This window comes from Sminthopsis crassicaudata, chromosome 4 (genome assembly GCF_048593235.1).
Source record: "Sminthopsis crassicaudata isolate SCR6 chromosome 4, ASM4859323v1, whole genome shotgun sequence".
In the NCBI taxonomy this organism is placed as follows: Eukaryota; Metazoa; Chordata; class Mammalia; order Dasyuromorphia; family Dasyuridae; genus Sminthopsis; species Sminthopsis crassicaudata.
In genome coordinates, this window is record NC_133620.1 from 227,728,161 (window position 1) to 227,745,806 (window position 17,646).

The 17,646-nt window shown below is 31.2% G+C and overlaps 1 protein-coding gene across 1 annotated transcript in view; it reads right to left on the reverse strand.

The window, feature by feature from the left end:
- Positions 1–17,646, reverse strand: part of CYB5R4 (cytochrome b5 reductase 4) — a 93,073-nt gene that overhangs the window by 50,825 nt on the left and 24,602 nt on the right. Inside the window, exons 5-7 of the mRNA XM_074310388.1 lie at positions 10,858–10,884; positions 9,739–9,793; positions 2,881–2,938 (exon numbers count right to left, since the gene is read on the reverse strand). Coding sequence (XP_074166489.1) covers positions 2,881–2,938; positions 9,739–9,793; positions 10,858–10,884 — 140 coding nt within the window. The remainder of the gene's footprint in view (positions 1–2,880; positions 2,939–9,738; positions 9,794–10,857; positions 10,885–17,646) is intronic.

The following is a 17,646-nucleotide window of genomic DNA, read 5'->3' on the forward strand; positions in this document are numbered from 1 at the left end:
ACTTGGTAGAACTGAAGAATTTAAAATTATTGACTTAATATAAATAATTATTCTAACCATTTAGGATAAATTCTAAGTAAGTGACAGCATACTAATTTATAACAGTTCAAAAATAAAGAAAGCATAAAGAGAAATCAACTTTTGGACTTAAAATCTCTTCAAGTTCACAAGGATGCAGTCTGATCTATCACAAACACTATTTGCTAGATCAGTATTTTCCAAATTACATTCTTTTCTGCTAAACCTGAACTTTTCACCTGTTAACAGTGAGCATTTACTAAGCAAACTGTAATGCAAGCTATAATTTTTCAGAGACAAGAGGAAGAAGAAATGTTCTTCTCTTCCCTAAATATGATGAACAGGGATTTGAAAAAAAAGATAAACAAAGAATGGCAATAAGGAGAGGCAATAAGCAAGGGATGGGCAGAGGATTTTTTTGCCTCTACTGCAGAAACAGGTTGTAGTAAGCTGTTGAAGGATCAAACAAAATCTGAATTGAGGTAAGAAATTGGTATAAAATGGGGGCAAAGCAAAAGTAATATACCCTGAATCCATAATTTTTTTCCTTCCTCTTATTACTTTGGCATTGTCTATTTTTTTAAAATAGGTCAATAAAGTAAGTTAATTGCTCCACTGCCTACTGTTCTGCAGAAGGTCTGAATAGTGAAACCAGATTTCAGCCAAGAGGTAGGGATGTGGAAGGAAAAATTGGGAAACTAATTTAAAAGTGATGGGTATTGCATTTTATGTTTTGTTAATATTTCTTGATTTTTTTTTAGCAGACTGCTATTTTTGCCCTAAAATTAACACTTAGTTTTCTGTATATAAACTTTTTAGAAAATCTAAAATAATGGAGGCTTATTTCTCTTGATTTTCTTAGTTGTTCAAGCCCAAAGTATAATGTTAGTTACATTACCAGAAGATGTAAACAAATCCACCACTAAAGGCAGAGAACAAGAAAAAAATACATTCCCTAGAGAATTCAGAAGTATTTTTAGAATTTGATCCAAATATGAAATAGTGAAAACTTATTAAATAAGGAGTGTGAGCTAGATGCTATACAAAGGGTCAATAGCTTCTGTTCCAAAGAGGTCACAGAAGTAAAGTCAAATCTAATGATCAATGGAAGACTTGGATGGGAAGATCTAATACATCCTTAACATTTCAACAAAAAAAGTTATTAAAATTTTAATTTGCTGTAACTACATAAATATGCTTTAGTGAGGCAATCACTTCCCCAGTGACTGCAGCAGGGATTCTCAACCTGAATTTGTTGCACAACAAGATCCATGTAGTTTCACTCATGTGGAAGGAGAGTCAATAAGGCATCTAAATTTGAAAATCAAGGGTAGGCCTAATTAACTCTTCAGAAATAAATTGAATACCTAATTAAGCAAACACAGAAAAAAATAAAAGCTCTCCCATAAACCAAGTTTCAAGAATACTGAAGCCAGAGTTTAGAATTTCCTTGATGAATTTAATGAAATTTTTCTTTTATTGGTATTTGAGGACCATTAATTACAAAAAAGCAAAAAGTAGGAAAAACAAGAGACAATTTAATCTCCAAAGGGTTTTGCTTAGTTCAAAAGAACATAAACCATTTACAAAATACCATTAAGAAATACAGTGCTCATTTTGGCGGGTACTATTATCTTGTCATTAAACTGATGACTACTGATTTATTAAAAACCAGCAAAAGTGCATGCACATTTCATTTCCCGTAAATACAAAATAGTCATATATCATTTAATCTAGGCTTATACAGTTTTCAAAAGATCTAAAAACAAAATGTCTTTAGAATTTCCTAGTTTTTATATACCAGTTTTTACGCACTGTATAGAAGTAAATTTAATATATATCATTTAAACCATACTCTACTTCTTTTTTTTCCTTCCTACCTTACCCTACAAAATTTATATTGTAACTAGTGTCCAATTAACCTAGAAAGATAATATGGCATTGTAGACAATGCTGGATTTGGGAGACATAAAGATATTATTCAAGACTCAATCCCATGTTTTTAGGTAAATCAATTAAATTTTCAGTCTGAGGCAACTAAGAACACAACTAAGTAAGAATGAATTACAATCTCTATTAATGAATAAAATTTCCAAATTAACAAAATCAAAGATTTTTTATCTTACATATATAGATTATAATATATACACATATTTCCATACACACACACACACACACACACACACACACACACACACACACACACACGTTTAATTAGTAGACCTAAAGGCTATCAAGAAGAAGTGGTAGAAACAAATATGTAGGCCCCTGCCACCCATACTACATAGCTACTAGTAAAGGACAGAATTGTAGATGATGGCAGGCAGGTCTTAGGTAAGACAAGACAGAATTCTTTCTATAAAAGGATCAATTTTGCTATAAGGCAGCATGGTCATAATATAAAGTCATGAATGACCAGAATGGTTGACTTAGTTCTGTGATTATAGCAGGAGCACCAGATCTTTATTACTTCATCTATCAGTATTTATCTTTTAAGATATAGAGCTCCCCAGAAGTTTGATGGCTAGAGAATAAAGGATATGGAAATGTACCGATGCTCAATCTATAGTCTAGGAAGTTATCCGAGCCTTCAATGGAAGGACTGTTGAGAAGTAAAGAAATAGTAGTCCTCTGAGATCCTAGTTTTCCCTTCTCACAAGCCCAATTTATGATTTGGAAGTATGCTCAAAGATAGCTTTAATTAACAGACATTCTCATTTGTCCTGCAAACTATGCTAATAGTTTTTGGATTTTATGGGATTTTTTTTTTTTTTTTACAAATAAAATCTAAACAAAGGAAAAATATAAAACACTTCCTACTCTAGTTTTTAGATTTTTCTTTGATTTCAAAGAAACATTTACCTTCTGTTTGGTATATATGACAATGGTGACTAAGGATTCTGTTTGGAACCAATCATAGCTGTAAAAAATTGTGAAGAAAAAAATGTTTAGCTCTCTTGATTTAAACAATCCTGTCCACAAGCATAAACTAAAATCATTAAATGTTTTCATATTTTTAGTTTTCAGGAAAATATACATCTTTAAAATTTATATTCCACACAAAAACTGCCTCATTACTTTATTACATAATATATTTAAATTATACTTTTTAAAATAAGGTCTTAGACTATTAACTGGATAACCACATCTTTTCTCAAAGAACAAATTTTAGAAATTTGAATAATCTACTTCTGTCTAGGCAATCTGAATTAAGCTCTATTAGAAATTTTTGACACTCTCATAAAATGTGGGACTTACTAAGATCTATTCCATCTCAAAAAATGATAATTAACAAATACCCATAAACAAAAAATCTGGTAAGGGATTATCAATTCATAATCAATTCATAACAACCGAATCCCTGTGACCCAGAGAAAATGACTGACTTAAACATCAAATGAATGCTAAAATAGTGAAATTTATTTTTCTGATCCTTAGAAATGTTTACCTAAAAAAAAAAAAAAAAATTAACTATTTACCATTTGAAATTGAGCTATTCTACTTAATACCTGTATGTTTATGGTACTCTAAGTAATACAGAAAAGAAAGAGAGAGAGAGAGAGAGAGAGAGAGAGAGAGAGAGAGAGAGAGAGAGAGAGAGAGAGAGAGAGAGAGAGAGAGAGAGAGAAGAGAGAAGAAAGAGAGAAAGAAAGAAAGAAAGAAAGAAAGAAAGAAAGAAAGAAAGAAAGAAAGAAAGAAAGAAAGAAAGAAAGAAAGAAAGAAAGAAAGAAAGAAAGAAAGAAAGAAAGAAAGAAAGAAAGAAAGAAAGAAAGAAAGAAAGAAAGAAAGAAAGAAAGAAAGAAAGAAAGAAAGAAAGAAAGAAAAAGGGAATTGCTATAATATAGAGCAAGAGACGGAGAAGGGAATGTGAGTGTGTACCTACATGTATTGTATATAGAATGTGTGTATAAATATATATATATATATATGTGTGTGTGTGTGTATGTATATGTGTGTGTGTATATATATATATACACACACACATATACATACACACACACATACACACATACATACATACACACACACACATATACACACAAAGAGAGAGACAGAGTCGAGAGAAAGAGAAGAGAAAGAAGAAGGGATCAGAATAGAAACTGTGAATTATTCACTGGTCAAGGTAGGAAACAACTACCTTAAATGGTCAATATTTCTGGTAGTATTTTTAAATATGAATTATGGTTTTTCTTAAATGTTTAAATGATTTGTTGCCAGGCCTTGGGAAGGAATAAATATTTTTTTAGAAGAACTCTTCTGGAATTGTCTGCAAAACAGGTATAATCTTTTGAATATCTTCAATCATTAAAAAAAAATTTTAAGTTCTTTGTAAACTTTAAAATACTACCAAAAAAAAAAAAAAAAAAAAAGGAATTAGCATCTTCAATATCATCATTCTCTGAAAACAGATAGCCAAAAGACATTCATTGCCAAATATAAGCAGGAGAGTAGGTAATCAAATTAAGTAATACTATTTTTGGTAAAAGCACAAACAATATATGAGCAGACTGAAATTTTTTTCTGTGATTTATAAACTGACTCAGTAGACGATTCTAAAAGAGTCCAAAATCCTGGCGTAATGACAGCAACAATGTAATCTAGAGTGACAACACTGAAGAACAATACTAATTTGGATTTTTAAATTCTAGTACATATGTTACCCTGAATACTTCTGTTACTTTGTAATCTAATTTCATAAATGTATTCTTGCCTGGAGAGCCTGGGTATCTACCTCCCAAGTGTTTAGCAATAGTCACTGGTCCATAACATTCAATAAACAAATGAAGCATTAATTTTTTGATTATTCTTGGATCTAAGAGAAACTTATTTGTCATAAATGGGAAAATTAACAAAGAATCCTTAACAATATCAGAAATATTTCAGTTTAACTCCTTTCCCAATATTGGCTGACATTTATAAAGCACCTTTAAGGTTTGCAAGGTATGTTATATTTGATCTGGTAATACAGATATTATTATTGTTTCAGAGGAGCTATGTGATTTGTCCATAATCCCACAGGAAATACTTGTCATATGTAGGATTTGAACTCAAGTCATTGCAGATTTTAAATCTAGAACTCTTCCCACTATTACTGCAGTACTTGCTTTTAGTTACCTGTCACACTTCCCATGAAGAGAAAAATCTGTCCATGCTCCCAAAGTTGTAAGGGAAACACTTCAACTCATAAAAGATAAAAATCACTTCCCACATTTTCAATATAAAACTAGTTGTACTACTGAGGGGGGTAGGGAGACCAGAAACAAAGAAAACCTTCAAGCTTCAAAGCAAAATAAAACCTGGAAGGGTACTTAAATTAATGATGAAACCATCTATTGTCTTTAATACTGTCATTTAATTAAATATTCAAGAGTACTAAAAAAGAAAAATTACTTATCTGATAGCCCAGTTTTCTATCATTCTCATTTATCCTAAATACCACATGACTAGCAATAAGCAAAAAGACATTTTCCTGTCAAGAAAACCTTTCTACAAAGCAAATGCTTTTTATGCCACAATGGAGATATGGAGTCCCTTCTAGATTTTCCAGTCCTACACTAGAGCAAAATGTCTTAGAATTGCATCTAAATTAAAGTTATTAGCTTAAGAGACTCTATCTAATCTTCCTAGAGTTGACAATAGCTTTAAAACAGATTAGAAACAGAAATATAGAGAAGTTTGGGAGAAAATCATGTCACTACCTTCAAAGCTTCGATATACAATTCAAGAAAAAATGTGTTAATTATGTACTATGTGATGATCTTGTGCCAGATACCTCAGAGTTCTTAACAGGTTAAGAGAACATGATGTATATTCTGGCATGTGTCCTCGACTTTGGCAAAAGTTGAATTTAAAGAGCTGAAAAGTAAGGATAGTAGGCTTTAATAGCCTATCCCTTTTTACAAGGCAAATCAGCTCTGATGACCAAAAAATAAATTAATATGATAAGGAAGAAAAGAAAGCATTAAATACAAAGTGGTTAAGTAAAAATCTAATCAAATGACCATACAAGAAACTGAACTAGGGATAATAAAACAGAGAATGAATGTAAAAGAGTGATATAGATCTGTAATATGTCTAGGCTGTTAAAATCTAAAAAAATCTTAAATTTGTGCTTAATGCTAAGGGAAGCAAAAACAGTGCTTTATTGCTAGTCTAGGATAAGAGAAAGATCAAGAAAGCAGACCACTTTGGATGAATAAAATGGCAAATAATTAAGGAGACAAAATAGACCTTTTTCAAACTTCTATTTTCTTTCTATTTTCTTTATCAAGTTAATGACTATCAAAATGAGATACAAAAGTTAAGAGGAAATTAAAACTAAGGGTTTATTAGAAAATACTAAGAGAACATCTAAGTACTTTCAATAACTTTCAGTAATTAGGCTCAGAAAAATTATATTCTGGGAAGTTAAAAGAACTTATGGATGTGGTTGCTTAATTGATGGTTTTTAAAGAATCATAGAGAAGTAAAGGTGTTAGAGCCTAGAAGACAGGAAAATAATATCCCAATTTTCAAGGAGGGAAGACAGATGTTTTTTTTAAATAATAAAATAAAGCTTCCTTTCAATTCCTGAATAAAATCTATAATATTTTATAAATAAAATGTTTTGTGAGCACTTAGAAAACTAAACAATATAATCACTGAGACAGCATTGGATCACAAAAATTTAATGATACAAACTCTGGTCATATAATCCCTATGGAGGTCAAAAACTTAAAAAAAAAAAAAAAAAAAAAAAAAGGCCAACATGTAACAAAATATTCATAGCAACATGCAGTAGTAGTAAAGAGCTAAAAACAAAACAAAACAAAAAACCAGTTATCTGATAATTTGGAAATGACTGAAAAATAGCTGCATAGTAAGAAAAAATTAATATGAGGAATTTAGGGAAACATGGGAAGGTTTGTAAGAACCGATGCAGAGTAAAATAAGAACCCAAAAAGCAAAATAAAATAAGCTATACAATGAAAATGAATAGATCACTAAAAGGAAGTTAAGTTCTGAATAACTGAAAAACAAATGAAAGTACTAGAAAAGATAATAAAATATAACTTCTCCCTGTACAGTGATTTTGAGGGACTTCTAAAACAAAATATTATATGCTCTGTGACATATGGTCAACATATAGGATAGTTTTGACTTTTTTTTTTTGTCATAAAGAAGGGTTCAATGGGGATACAAGGGACTGAAATGATTATGATGCAATGACAAAAGGCATCAAAATGAAATACTTTTTTAAAATGAAGTCATGCAAGACTAATCTCATCTCTCTGTCTCTTTTTTTTTTTTTTTTTTTTTTTTTCCTGACAGAATAACTATACCAGTGGGAAGAAAGTGGCAAGGCAGACAGAGCATCTTCAAATCAGAAAGATTTTGGTTCAAGTTCTTTCTCCAATACATACTACTTGTTTTTTGGGGGGTTGAATAGGTGCTCAATACTGCTCTTTGAGGGAAATATAACTATCTCTTGGAACCATATTTAATTGTTCAAAAGTTGATGGTACTTTTGGGGATTATACTGTTCTTATAGTGGAATAAGACACAAAACTAGATGATAGCATTTATTGTGTGCATTTTCTGCCAAGAAGCCAAAATATATGCTTTCCTTGAGACTTGGGTATAAGTCATGTTATTTATCAGTTGGCAGAATTTATACAGTTTATACTTATTTAGTTTCTTTTCATTGTTCATCTGATTCTTTTTTTATGTTTGAAATTCAATATTTCCATGCAACTCTGGTCTCATTAACAGGAATATTTAGAATAGTCTTTCACTAAAGATACATTCTATTCTCCTCTCCTCCCAACCTTTTTCCCCTTGCATTATATATTTTTTGTTACATAAGTTCCAAAGGCAAGGTACTCTAGAGGGGAGAGTAATAAGGTAGGTGACCTTGCACAGCCTCCTCACTTAAATCCAATTCCCTTTCACTAACATGTCATGGCATCACCCCTGATATCATGGTCTTCTTCGAGAACAAAGGACAAACAACAATTACCTATGTGCTTCTGGGCAAATCACTTAATCTCTAAGTCCCAAAAGCAACCCTCTAAGACCTAAGTGGTATAACACTGCTAATCTACACAGGTAGAAGAAATTTCTCACTGGTAATTCCCTATATCAGTGAAATCTCAGAGATCTGAGGGGACTGGAAGAGAAGGAAGACTCATTCACAGCCTTCCCCTAATCTATCCAAAACAATAAAATTTGTTTGGAAAATCTTAATGATAAAACAAACCATCACTACCACTGGCTCACATTTATTTTATGTTTTAAAAGGTACTATTTTCACAAAAACTTTTTGAGGTGGATAGTGCAAATATTATATTGCTACTTTAGTAATACAGGAACTAGGGCTGAAAAAGATAAATGTATTTGCCCATAAGGTAAACACATAACATACAGTTTTTGGCAAGGCATTTGACAAAACTTGCTTGTGATATTCTTGTGCAAAGTAAAAAGATATAGCTAGGTAATAAAATTATTAGATGGATCTCTAATTGGCTGAATGACCAACTGGGCCCAAAAAGTGCTGATTAACAGAATGATGTGATCTTAGAGGAAATTTCTAGTAGAGTGACAAAGGGCACGGTCTTTGGCCCTATGTAGAAGACTTATCAAATTGATAAAGGATATGAAGCAGAAAAAAATGAGCTAACATACTAAATAACAGAATCATTATATATATAAAAAAACTGACAGGCTAGATTCAACCAACTCTTCTAGTAAAATACAATTTAATATGAATAAAATTAAGACCTGGACTTGGGCTCAAAAAAATAAATTGTGTAAGTACAGCATGGAAAATTAAAAATGAGTTACCAGTATAACATGTGAAATGACAATAATACCAAATAAAGGACACTTAAACTATATTAGCAGAAGACAGATGATTGTTCCACAGTACTGTGCCCTGATGAGGACATGTCAGTAGAATTCTGGGAACACCCTGGGAGTCAGGGGTGCAATAGCAATATTAATGGCCCAATGGAACACTAAAATGGCAAGAAAACTCTTAAATATAACATTTCTAGAGTTAGTTGAAAGAAACAGGGAATCTAACGTAAAAAATAAAAAGTTTAATTATTCAGGTAACAGGTCTTTATAAAAGTAGTCTTCAACTAAATAAATGAGGGACATATAGAAAGGGAATTAAGTACATGTTCTTAGCCCCAGGATCAAAAAGAACATTTCAGTCAATTTAAGTGAAAAATTTCTAATAATCAGATCTGATTTATATTGTGAATTCATTTTCATCAAATGGTGAAACAAAAATTAAATGACCATGAAGAGATGTCACCAAGAAGATAGCTATACTTTTGAGTGGATTCAAAATTATGAAAAAGACTAAAATTTGCTCAACATACTATTTAATAATTATAAGACAGAAGTATGCAACACACCTTAGAAAGATTTCTATCAAAGAATTAAAAAAAAGTTTCATCACTTAAAAGGAAAATTTTTATTTGAAATATTCACATATTTATTTGGAATATTGGAATATCTCCATCCTCCCACAACATAAAATAAACGAGGACTTATTGTATATATTTACTGTATGAAATAACAGTAGGTAAGATACACTTCAATGCATTTCTATATTTGACAAATTATAAAATTTTTATATTGAAAATATGAAGAAATTTTCAACCCATCACATGTATTTTGTACTAAATAAACTCATATTTATTTCACTCAAAATAAAATAGCAATACATACCTTGGAGAAATTTCTTTGGCAGGTAAATCTGGTACTTGGCTTTTAAAAAGTATGCCTGGTAAAAAAAAAAAAAAAACTTTTTTAAAGAAATTAACATTTCACCAACAAGTTATTATTCTACAAAAGCAAAATTAAAATATGTGAAATTATACAGAATAAATTTTCAAAGCTGAAGACCCTAGTAAAGAATGTAAAATTTAAATGTACATAATATGGCACAATAACTCTTGAGTTCCTAAAAGTTAGGTCAGTGATACATAATCTCTGGCATTTTCTATCACGTTTTCAGCACAGGCCAGAGATGAATGTTTGTATGTGACTTCAGCTCAGGCTAGCTGAATGTGGAAAGGCTGGAACACCAGGATACTGGCAAATTGATGTTTTTCTTCTGGTATAGAAGCTTATGAAGACAATTTCTCAAAGGTATAGAAGATCTGTATGATCTGAATTGGTGAAGGGAGTAACCACACTAATATAACCTGAAAGTATTTATTTATATGTGAACCACAAAAATTAAAACCAATTATTTCTAAAATGACAAGCAAAAAAAAAAGGTCCACCATGTCAGAATTTCAACAACTTTTAATGTATCTTAGGAGTGTTTCTGTTTTTATGGTTCCTAAAACCTCTACTTTTGTCAAAGACAATAAGGTCTGAGCAAGAAAAATAAAGTGAATATAGAAAAGATATGTCTAGTACAGGGAAGATGGTTCAAAGTTGAAGGATAAGAAAGAGAAGGTAATATTACTTAGCTTCTATTTTGCTCTTAGAAAAGAAGCTTATCTTCAAATCGAAAAAAAAAACCACATCATTATAAAACATACTATTAAAATATATAGTTCAGCATAAGTGAGGAGAAAGTAAGTAAACACTGTGAAATACTAGTGAGTTAATGGTATTAATTCAAATAAGAACAAGCTGCTGGTGGTATTATAAAAGGGTTTTTTATATGGATCACAGTTTTTATCATTTATCAATCTAAAGTTCTAGGATTCCTATTTTTGAAAAATGCATACGGGATGGTATTAATTTTTAAATGACTAAAATATCAAGACAAACTTGGTTCAAACGGAGTCCACAGAAATAACATTTTGCATAATCTTCTTTGTGAAGACTTACCATTTAAAAGTTTCTTCTCATGATTCTCTATAAGAAAATGCAAAAGAAAAATACATTTTTAATGGATCCTATATTATGCAAAAATGAGCAAATGTCAATACAGGAGAACAAGGGGCAGCTAGGTGGCAGCTAGGTTGGATAGAGTACCAACCCTGAAGTCAGGAGAATCTGAGCTCAAATTTGAATTCAGATACTTAACACTTCCTAGGTAGTATTGTATGTGACCTTAAGTGACTAAGGCAAGTCATTCAGCCACATTGCCTCAGCAAAAAAAAAAAAAAAATAATAATAATAATAATAATAATAATAATAAATTGTAGACCAGGAAAGGAATGGACATGCTTTAAAAGCAAATCTGAATCAAAACAAATTTATAAGAATCAAATAAGTCAGCTCACAAAAGAAATTCATTGTATCCAATAATTAGCATTGATCTAAGAACTTAGTTGTTCTTTCAAAGCAGGCTTATAGAATAAAAGATTTTTTTAAAAAGGACTAGAAAGGTCATCTAGTTAATCCTCTCATTTGCATGTGGGAAAACCTCAAGTGACTAGTCCAATGTCACAATGATACTAAAGAGCAAAGCTAAATTTTGTGCCTATATGCCCTGACTTCAAATTCAGCACACTGTCCAAGACACCACACATTCTGTGTTTCTTAAATATCCAAACTGTCCATTGAAACCTAACATATCCATATTAGAAAATGCTCCAAATTCATAATGGGGTAAGGCAAATTAAAGCAATTCTGAAATTACACCTCATACCTTATCAGTAGCAAAGAAAACTAAAAAGGAAAATAATATAATCTGGGGAGGTTATGAGAAAACAGAAATACTGCTAGTGGATCTGTGAATGTGTACAAAATTCTAAAATGTAATTCATCACCACATATAAAAAAGTTATTAAAGAGTGCATAGCCATACCAAAAGAGATCAAAGAAATAGGAAAAGATGTGCTTACTTTGGCAGCATATATAGAAATAGGAAAAAATTCTAAAAATATTTATAAAAGCTTTCTTTATGACAAGAAAAAAAATTGGAAATTAAGAGAATGTGTCAAACAAATTGCTTTAAACCAAAAATTCTTTAAAACCAAATCTGAATCAAAACAAATTTATAAGAATTAACTTGTCAGGTAGCAAAAGAAATTCATTCTACCTAATAATTAACTGGAATAATTAGGTTACAGCTGAATAAGCTATAGAGTTTAAATGTGATAAAATCCTACTATGTTATAAGAAATGAGAAATACATCATTTTGAAAAGACCATAGAAGGATTTATATGAACTGACAGAACAATTTCTATTTTAACTTAAGTATAAAAATTGAATTAATTTTGAGGACCTTTATAAATTGATGAAGAATGAAATGAGCAGAACCAGGGGAACGATTTAAAAATATTAACACAGTAAAAAGAAAAAACAATCCCTGAACTTTTAAAGCTGTAAGAAGTATGATCAATATTACAACTCTATATGATTTCAGAGAACTGGTAAAACACGCTTTCTATAGCAGAGAGAGAGAATGAATTTCAAATGCAGAATAGGACATTCCTATGTACATATACATATTAATATATACATGGGAAATTGCTTTTGCTTGATTATATTAGAAGAAAAAATTTTTCATTGCGTGGCTAGAAGGAAGATAAAATACATTTCTCTTAATTTGGTGGTTTTTAGTTGTTTTTTTAAAGAGAGCTAGGTAATACGGAATGTTTCATATACTTCCAGATGAAGTTACCATATTTTTAGTTCTCCATTTTTTACTTTGTTAAAAGAGATTTCTCATGAAGTGAGAGTAATCTATATATAAAGGTGTATAATGTAAAAAACAAAATTCATCAAATAAAACAAACCAAAAAAATGAAATGTTAACAGGATGATCAACTTGATCTAAAGTAATTCAAAAGTATTAATGAAGGGCTACTTTGATTCCTTCTCTGAATTCAAGACACTCCTTAACTTCAACTAAAGACTAATAATATAATGATATTGGCATATGTTATAAACATAATCCTAATATGAAGAGCTATTAAATAAAATTTTATAAAAGCAAATTGTGCCCCATTATAATATTCTATAATTGGAAATTGCTCCTAAATATCATGTAATGACAATTATATAGGTCTTAATAAAATCAAGGGGACTTAAACCACTTCCAGCTAAAATAATAATAATAATAATAATAATAATAGATAATAGATAATATTTACATGGCTTTTAAGGTTTACAAAGCTCTTTACATCTGCTATCTCATTTGATTGTCAAAAGAGCCCTGTTGTGTAGATGCTACTATCTATATTTTAAAGATGAAAAAACTAAGACAGAAGGAGTTTGCCTTGCTCAGATTCACATAGCTATTTAAAGAGATGAGGCAGAATTCCAAATTAGTTCCTCCTTATTCCAAGATCAGCACTCTTTCCAATATGTTACCTATTGACAATAGTTCTAATTCTAGGTAAAATATAACCCTAATTACAGATAAAACTTTAATGTGAGTCTATCCACAATTATCACCTTTTAAGTTAGCAAAGTATAAATTAGTGATTTGCCACTGCTTAATATTGAATATAAATCATGCTACTGACTATAAATCATGATTAGTTTCAAGCATTATATAAATGCGAACTATTATTATTGATTCAAGTTCAAAAGAACAGACTGATTCACTAATCAAATGCATTATCTTAATTCAATATTTATTAAATAACTCCTTTGCACAAAGTACTCTGCAAAATGCTTAGTGAAATAGAAAGTTTAAATAAGCCATGTTCCCTGCTCTTTACAGTATAGTTGGGGGAGGGGGAGAGGAAAGGGAAGAGTAGATGGCACACATACAAATAACAAGAATATTTAATAATATATAATAAGTACATAAGAAACAAGTGAAATGCTATATTGGGTATTTAAAAAAAGTGAAAAGGACATTACTAAGAAGGAAACTGGGCTCCAATCACCAGAAAATAATAAAAAGGGGGAAGACTGCTACAGTAAAAGATTTCTAGGAAGAAAGGACAGGTAGTGAGCCACAGAATGAAGGGCATATGACCCAGTTCTGTTGGATTAGAAAGTAAACAGAAGGGAATAACATGAGATCAGTATGAAAAGCAATTAAGAGTTCAAATTGTAAAAGATCTTAAATGTTAGGCAAAAGAGTTGGGCCTTTATTTAGTATAGGATATGAGGCACTGTGCTCTATAGACTCCATGGGCGGTGAGGTCACAGGCTCATAATTTATACATGGAAAACACATTGATAATCTTAGCCAACTCAGTCATTTTACAGATGAGGAAATGGAAAGCCAGGGAAAGTGAGGTATTTGTTCAAGGATTCATCATAAATTAATGGATTTGCAACCTTCACATTGTCAGTGTTTCCTCACTGAGGCAGATTACAACCTGTCTGTCACTGTACATCTAGTACAATTCTATTTTTTTTTTTATTTAAAAGATATATGCATGGGTAATTTTACAGCACTGACAATTGCCAGGCCTTTTGTTCCATTTTTTCCCCTCCTTCCCTCCACCCCACTCCCTCAGATGGCAGGTTGACCAATACATGTTAAATATTTTAAAGTATAAATTAAATACAATATATGTATACATGTCCAAACAGTTATTTTGCTATACAAAAAGAATCGGACTTTGAAAGAATGTACAATTAGCCTGTGAAGGAAATCAAAAATGCAGGTGGACAAAAATAGGGGTATTGGGAATTCTATATAGTGGTTCACAGTCATCTCCCAGAGTTCTTTCGCTTGGTGTAACTGGTTCAGAGCATTACTGCTCTATTGGAACTGATTTGATTCATCTCATTGTTGAAGATGGCCACATCCATCAGAATTGATCATCTTATAGTATTGTTGTTGAAGTATATAATGATCACCTGGTCCTGCTCATTTCACTCAGCATCGGTTTATGTAAGTCTCTCCAGGCCTTTCTGAAATCATCCTGCTGGTCATTTCTTACAGAACAATAATATTCCATAATATTCACATACCACAATTTATTCAGCCATTCTCCAATTGATGGGCATCCACTCAATTTCCAGTTTCTGGCCACTACAAAGAGGGCTGCCACAAACATTCTTGCACATACAGGTCCCTTTCTCTTCTTTAAGATCTTTTTGGGATATAAGCCCAGTAGTAACACCGCTGGATCAAAGGGTATGCACAGTTTGATAACTTTTTGAGCATAGTTTCAAATCATTCTCCAGAATGGCTGGATCTAGTACAAATCTCAACCAATTCTCATCAATTCACCATTGGGAACTACAAAAAACAAAGCTCTCCCTCCTTCTCTTTGAGAGAGAGAGAGAGCAACTGCTATAGGTAAGTTAGGAATGGGAACTGGATATGTGATTTCATTGGAAAAGAAACTACTGGATGAGTACAACAAATACAGATTGGTACTTTCTATGTAATTTAAGAGTATCCAACTTAACTGAAGAAAGACTTTACTAAATCATTATTGGGAGGAGGGAATTTATACTAGGATACACTAGGATTAAAAAAACAAAACATGACAGTTATGAGAAATCTTATTTAGCAAAAGCCAACAGTTCTTCAAAACTAAATGTATATTTGAGACAAGGAAGAAGAAAATCAAAAAGGGCAGCAAGATGTTCAATCATGGAAGACTAAAGGGAGTAGTGAAATCAGAAGGAGGATCAAAAAACGATCATGATGAGTAGGAGAGCAACAAGCATGTCTTGGTCATTTATGAATTTAAGGTTCCCATGATCTTAACTGTTTAAGGAACTCGGTGGAAAAGGGCAGAGACAATTTATTGTAAAACAACTTGTGTGTGTGTGTGTGTGTGTGTGTGTGTGCATACATATATTTAACATTAACAAAACAAAAGCTCTTACAAGTTTAGACACAAAAAGTTAATTAAAAATTATTTCAGGAAAAGCATCATGATCTTTAAAAAAGATGTTTCAAAAAAAAAAAAAAAAAAAAAAGCAATCTTTATTATCAACCAGTGGATAAAAATTTAGTAATTTCAAGTGAAATTCACTTGATTGTATGATTACTGCTATATCAGCTTAGTTACTCTCCTCTAGCTTGGCTTATATGTCTTTGCTATTGCAGTTGTGATCATTCACGATTATTTAACATCAACTAACAACTAGAGAAATCTATTTTCAGTATAGAATATAGTCAATATCTATAGAGTATATTTCTCATGCAAAGCATTCTGTTTCTATCTAAAAAGGTCATATGAACTGAAAAGTCATTTTAATGCAATTAGCTTTTGGAGAAAAAAAAAGCATGATTTCTTGTTTTTAGCTGCACATTTATGTATTTATGTGACTAGCAAAAGTTGCTGAATATCCAAATGACAGAACTTTTTTTTTTTTTTTTTTTTTTTTAAAGAAAAGTACTCCTGGTAATGAATCTTTTATTAATTTTCTAAAATTTTTCTGGATTATTTCTGTACCTGGTGCATCCTAGAGGTTTCAATTAATCATCATGCCAGATATAATGCTAAACAGTGGGGATACAAATAAAAAGTGAAAATAGTCCTTACCTTCAAAGAGTTTACATTCTAATAAGGAAGACCAATCAATCAATCAAAATTAATTAAGCATCTACTAGGTATTAGGCGCTCCGCTAAATGCTGCAGGTTCCAAAAAAGGAGCAAAAGACATTTCCTACCCTCATGTTCATACATAAATATATACAAAATAGGTAACAAAGTAACTTTAGAGGACAGCCCTTAAAAGACCTCCTAAAGAAGTCAGTGCTTGAGCCAAGTTCTAGAAGCAGCACTGAATTCTAGGAAATGAAAGCCCAAGTGATTATTCCAAGAATGGGTGCTAAGCTGGGTAAAGACACAGGTCAAGATCTTAAACAAGAATGATTGTTTAGTCTGCCATGCCTCCTCTTTAAGAGTTGGAACTCGGAGCAGTCAATGAACAGAAACAAGCTTTTCTTGTTTTATTCATCAAGTCAGATTTATTATAGAACATATTTTATACAAATATTTAGAATCAATACTTATATTCAAGCAAAGAATTTAATGAAGTAGCCATTATGAGGAATAATAGTTAAGAAAACAAATGAGCCTCCTACCTCCATTCCATAAAAGAACCAAGCAAGGTCAAGGGCTTTTTATAATTCATTAAAAATCATTTTATATAGTCTTATTTCAAAAAGAAAAAAGTATCATAAAAATAAACATTCCTTTCTCTATCTCTATGCATTCAACTAAGTGGAATTAAGGTTTATGGAAGGTGGGGGAGCCATGCCACCGTTTTAAAATCAGCTTTTCCTACCCTTGTCCATCCCTGACATAGTGAGAAAGAGAATCAAATGGTTTTGTGAAGTTGCTGGAGAGGGAATGTTCAAGAGTTTTCTGTCTATGTACCAAATAGAGACAGAAAGAAGAAAACTTTTTGATATAACTTCCAAATGGATACTTAAGAAAGACACCACTATTCCCATATTAGGAAAAATAAATTATTTCTCCTTTAAGAAACATAAAGGCAATTATAACAACACAATACTGTTTTGCTAATAGAATAGTGAAATTTTAGAATTACTATATTTTTGTCTCATTTAAACTCCATTTCTACTTGCAGCTAGCACAATGCTCTACAAACAGAAGGCATTTGTTGGATGTAAATATGACAAGCAAACACTAAAAATAATGTAATTACTACAAAAGTAAAATAAATCTTCTTTCTATCTAGACTAATATCAAAAATCTCAACAATGAGCTTTCCCTCTAGAAGTGGTCAAAATATAAAAATACAAAATGGCTTAAGAGAAACATTCAAGT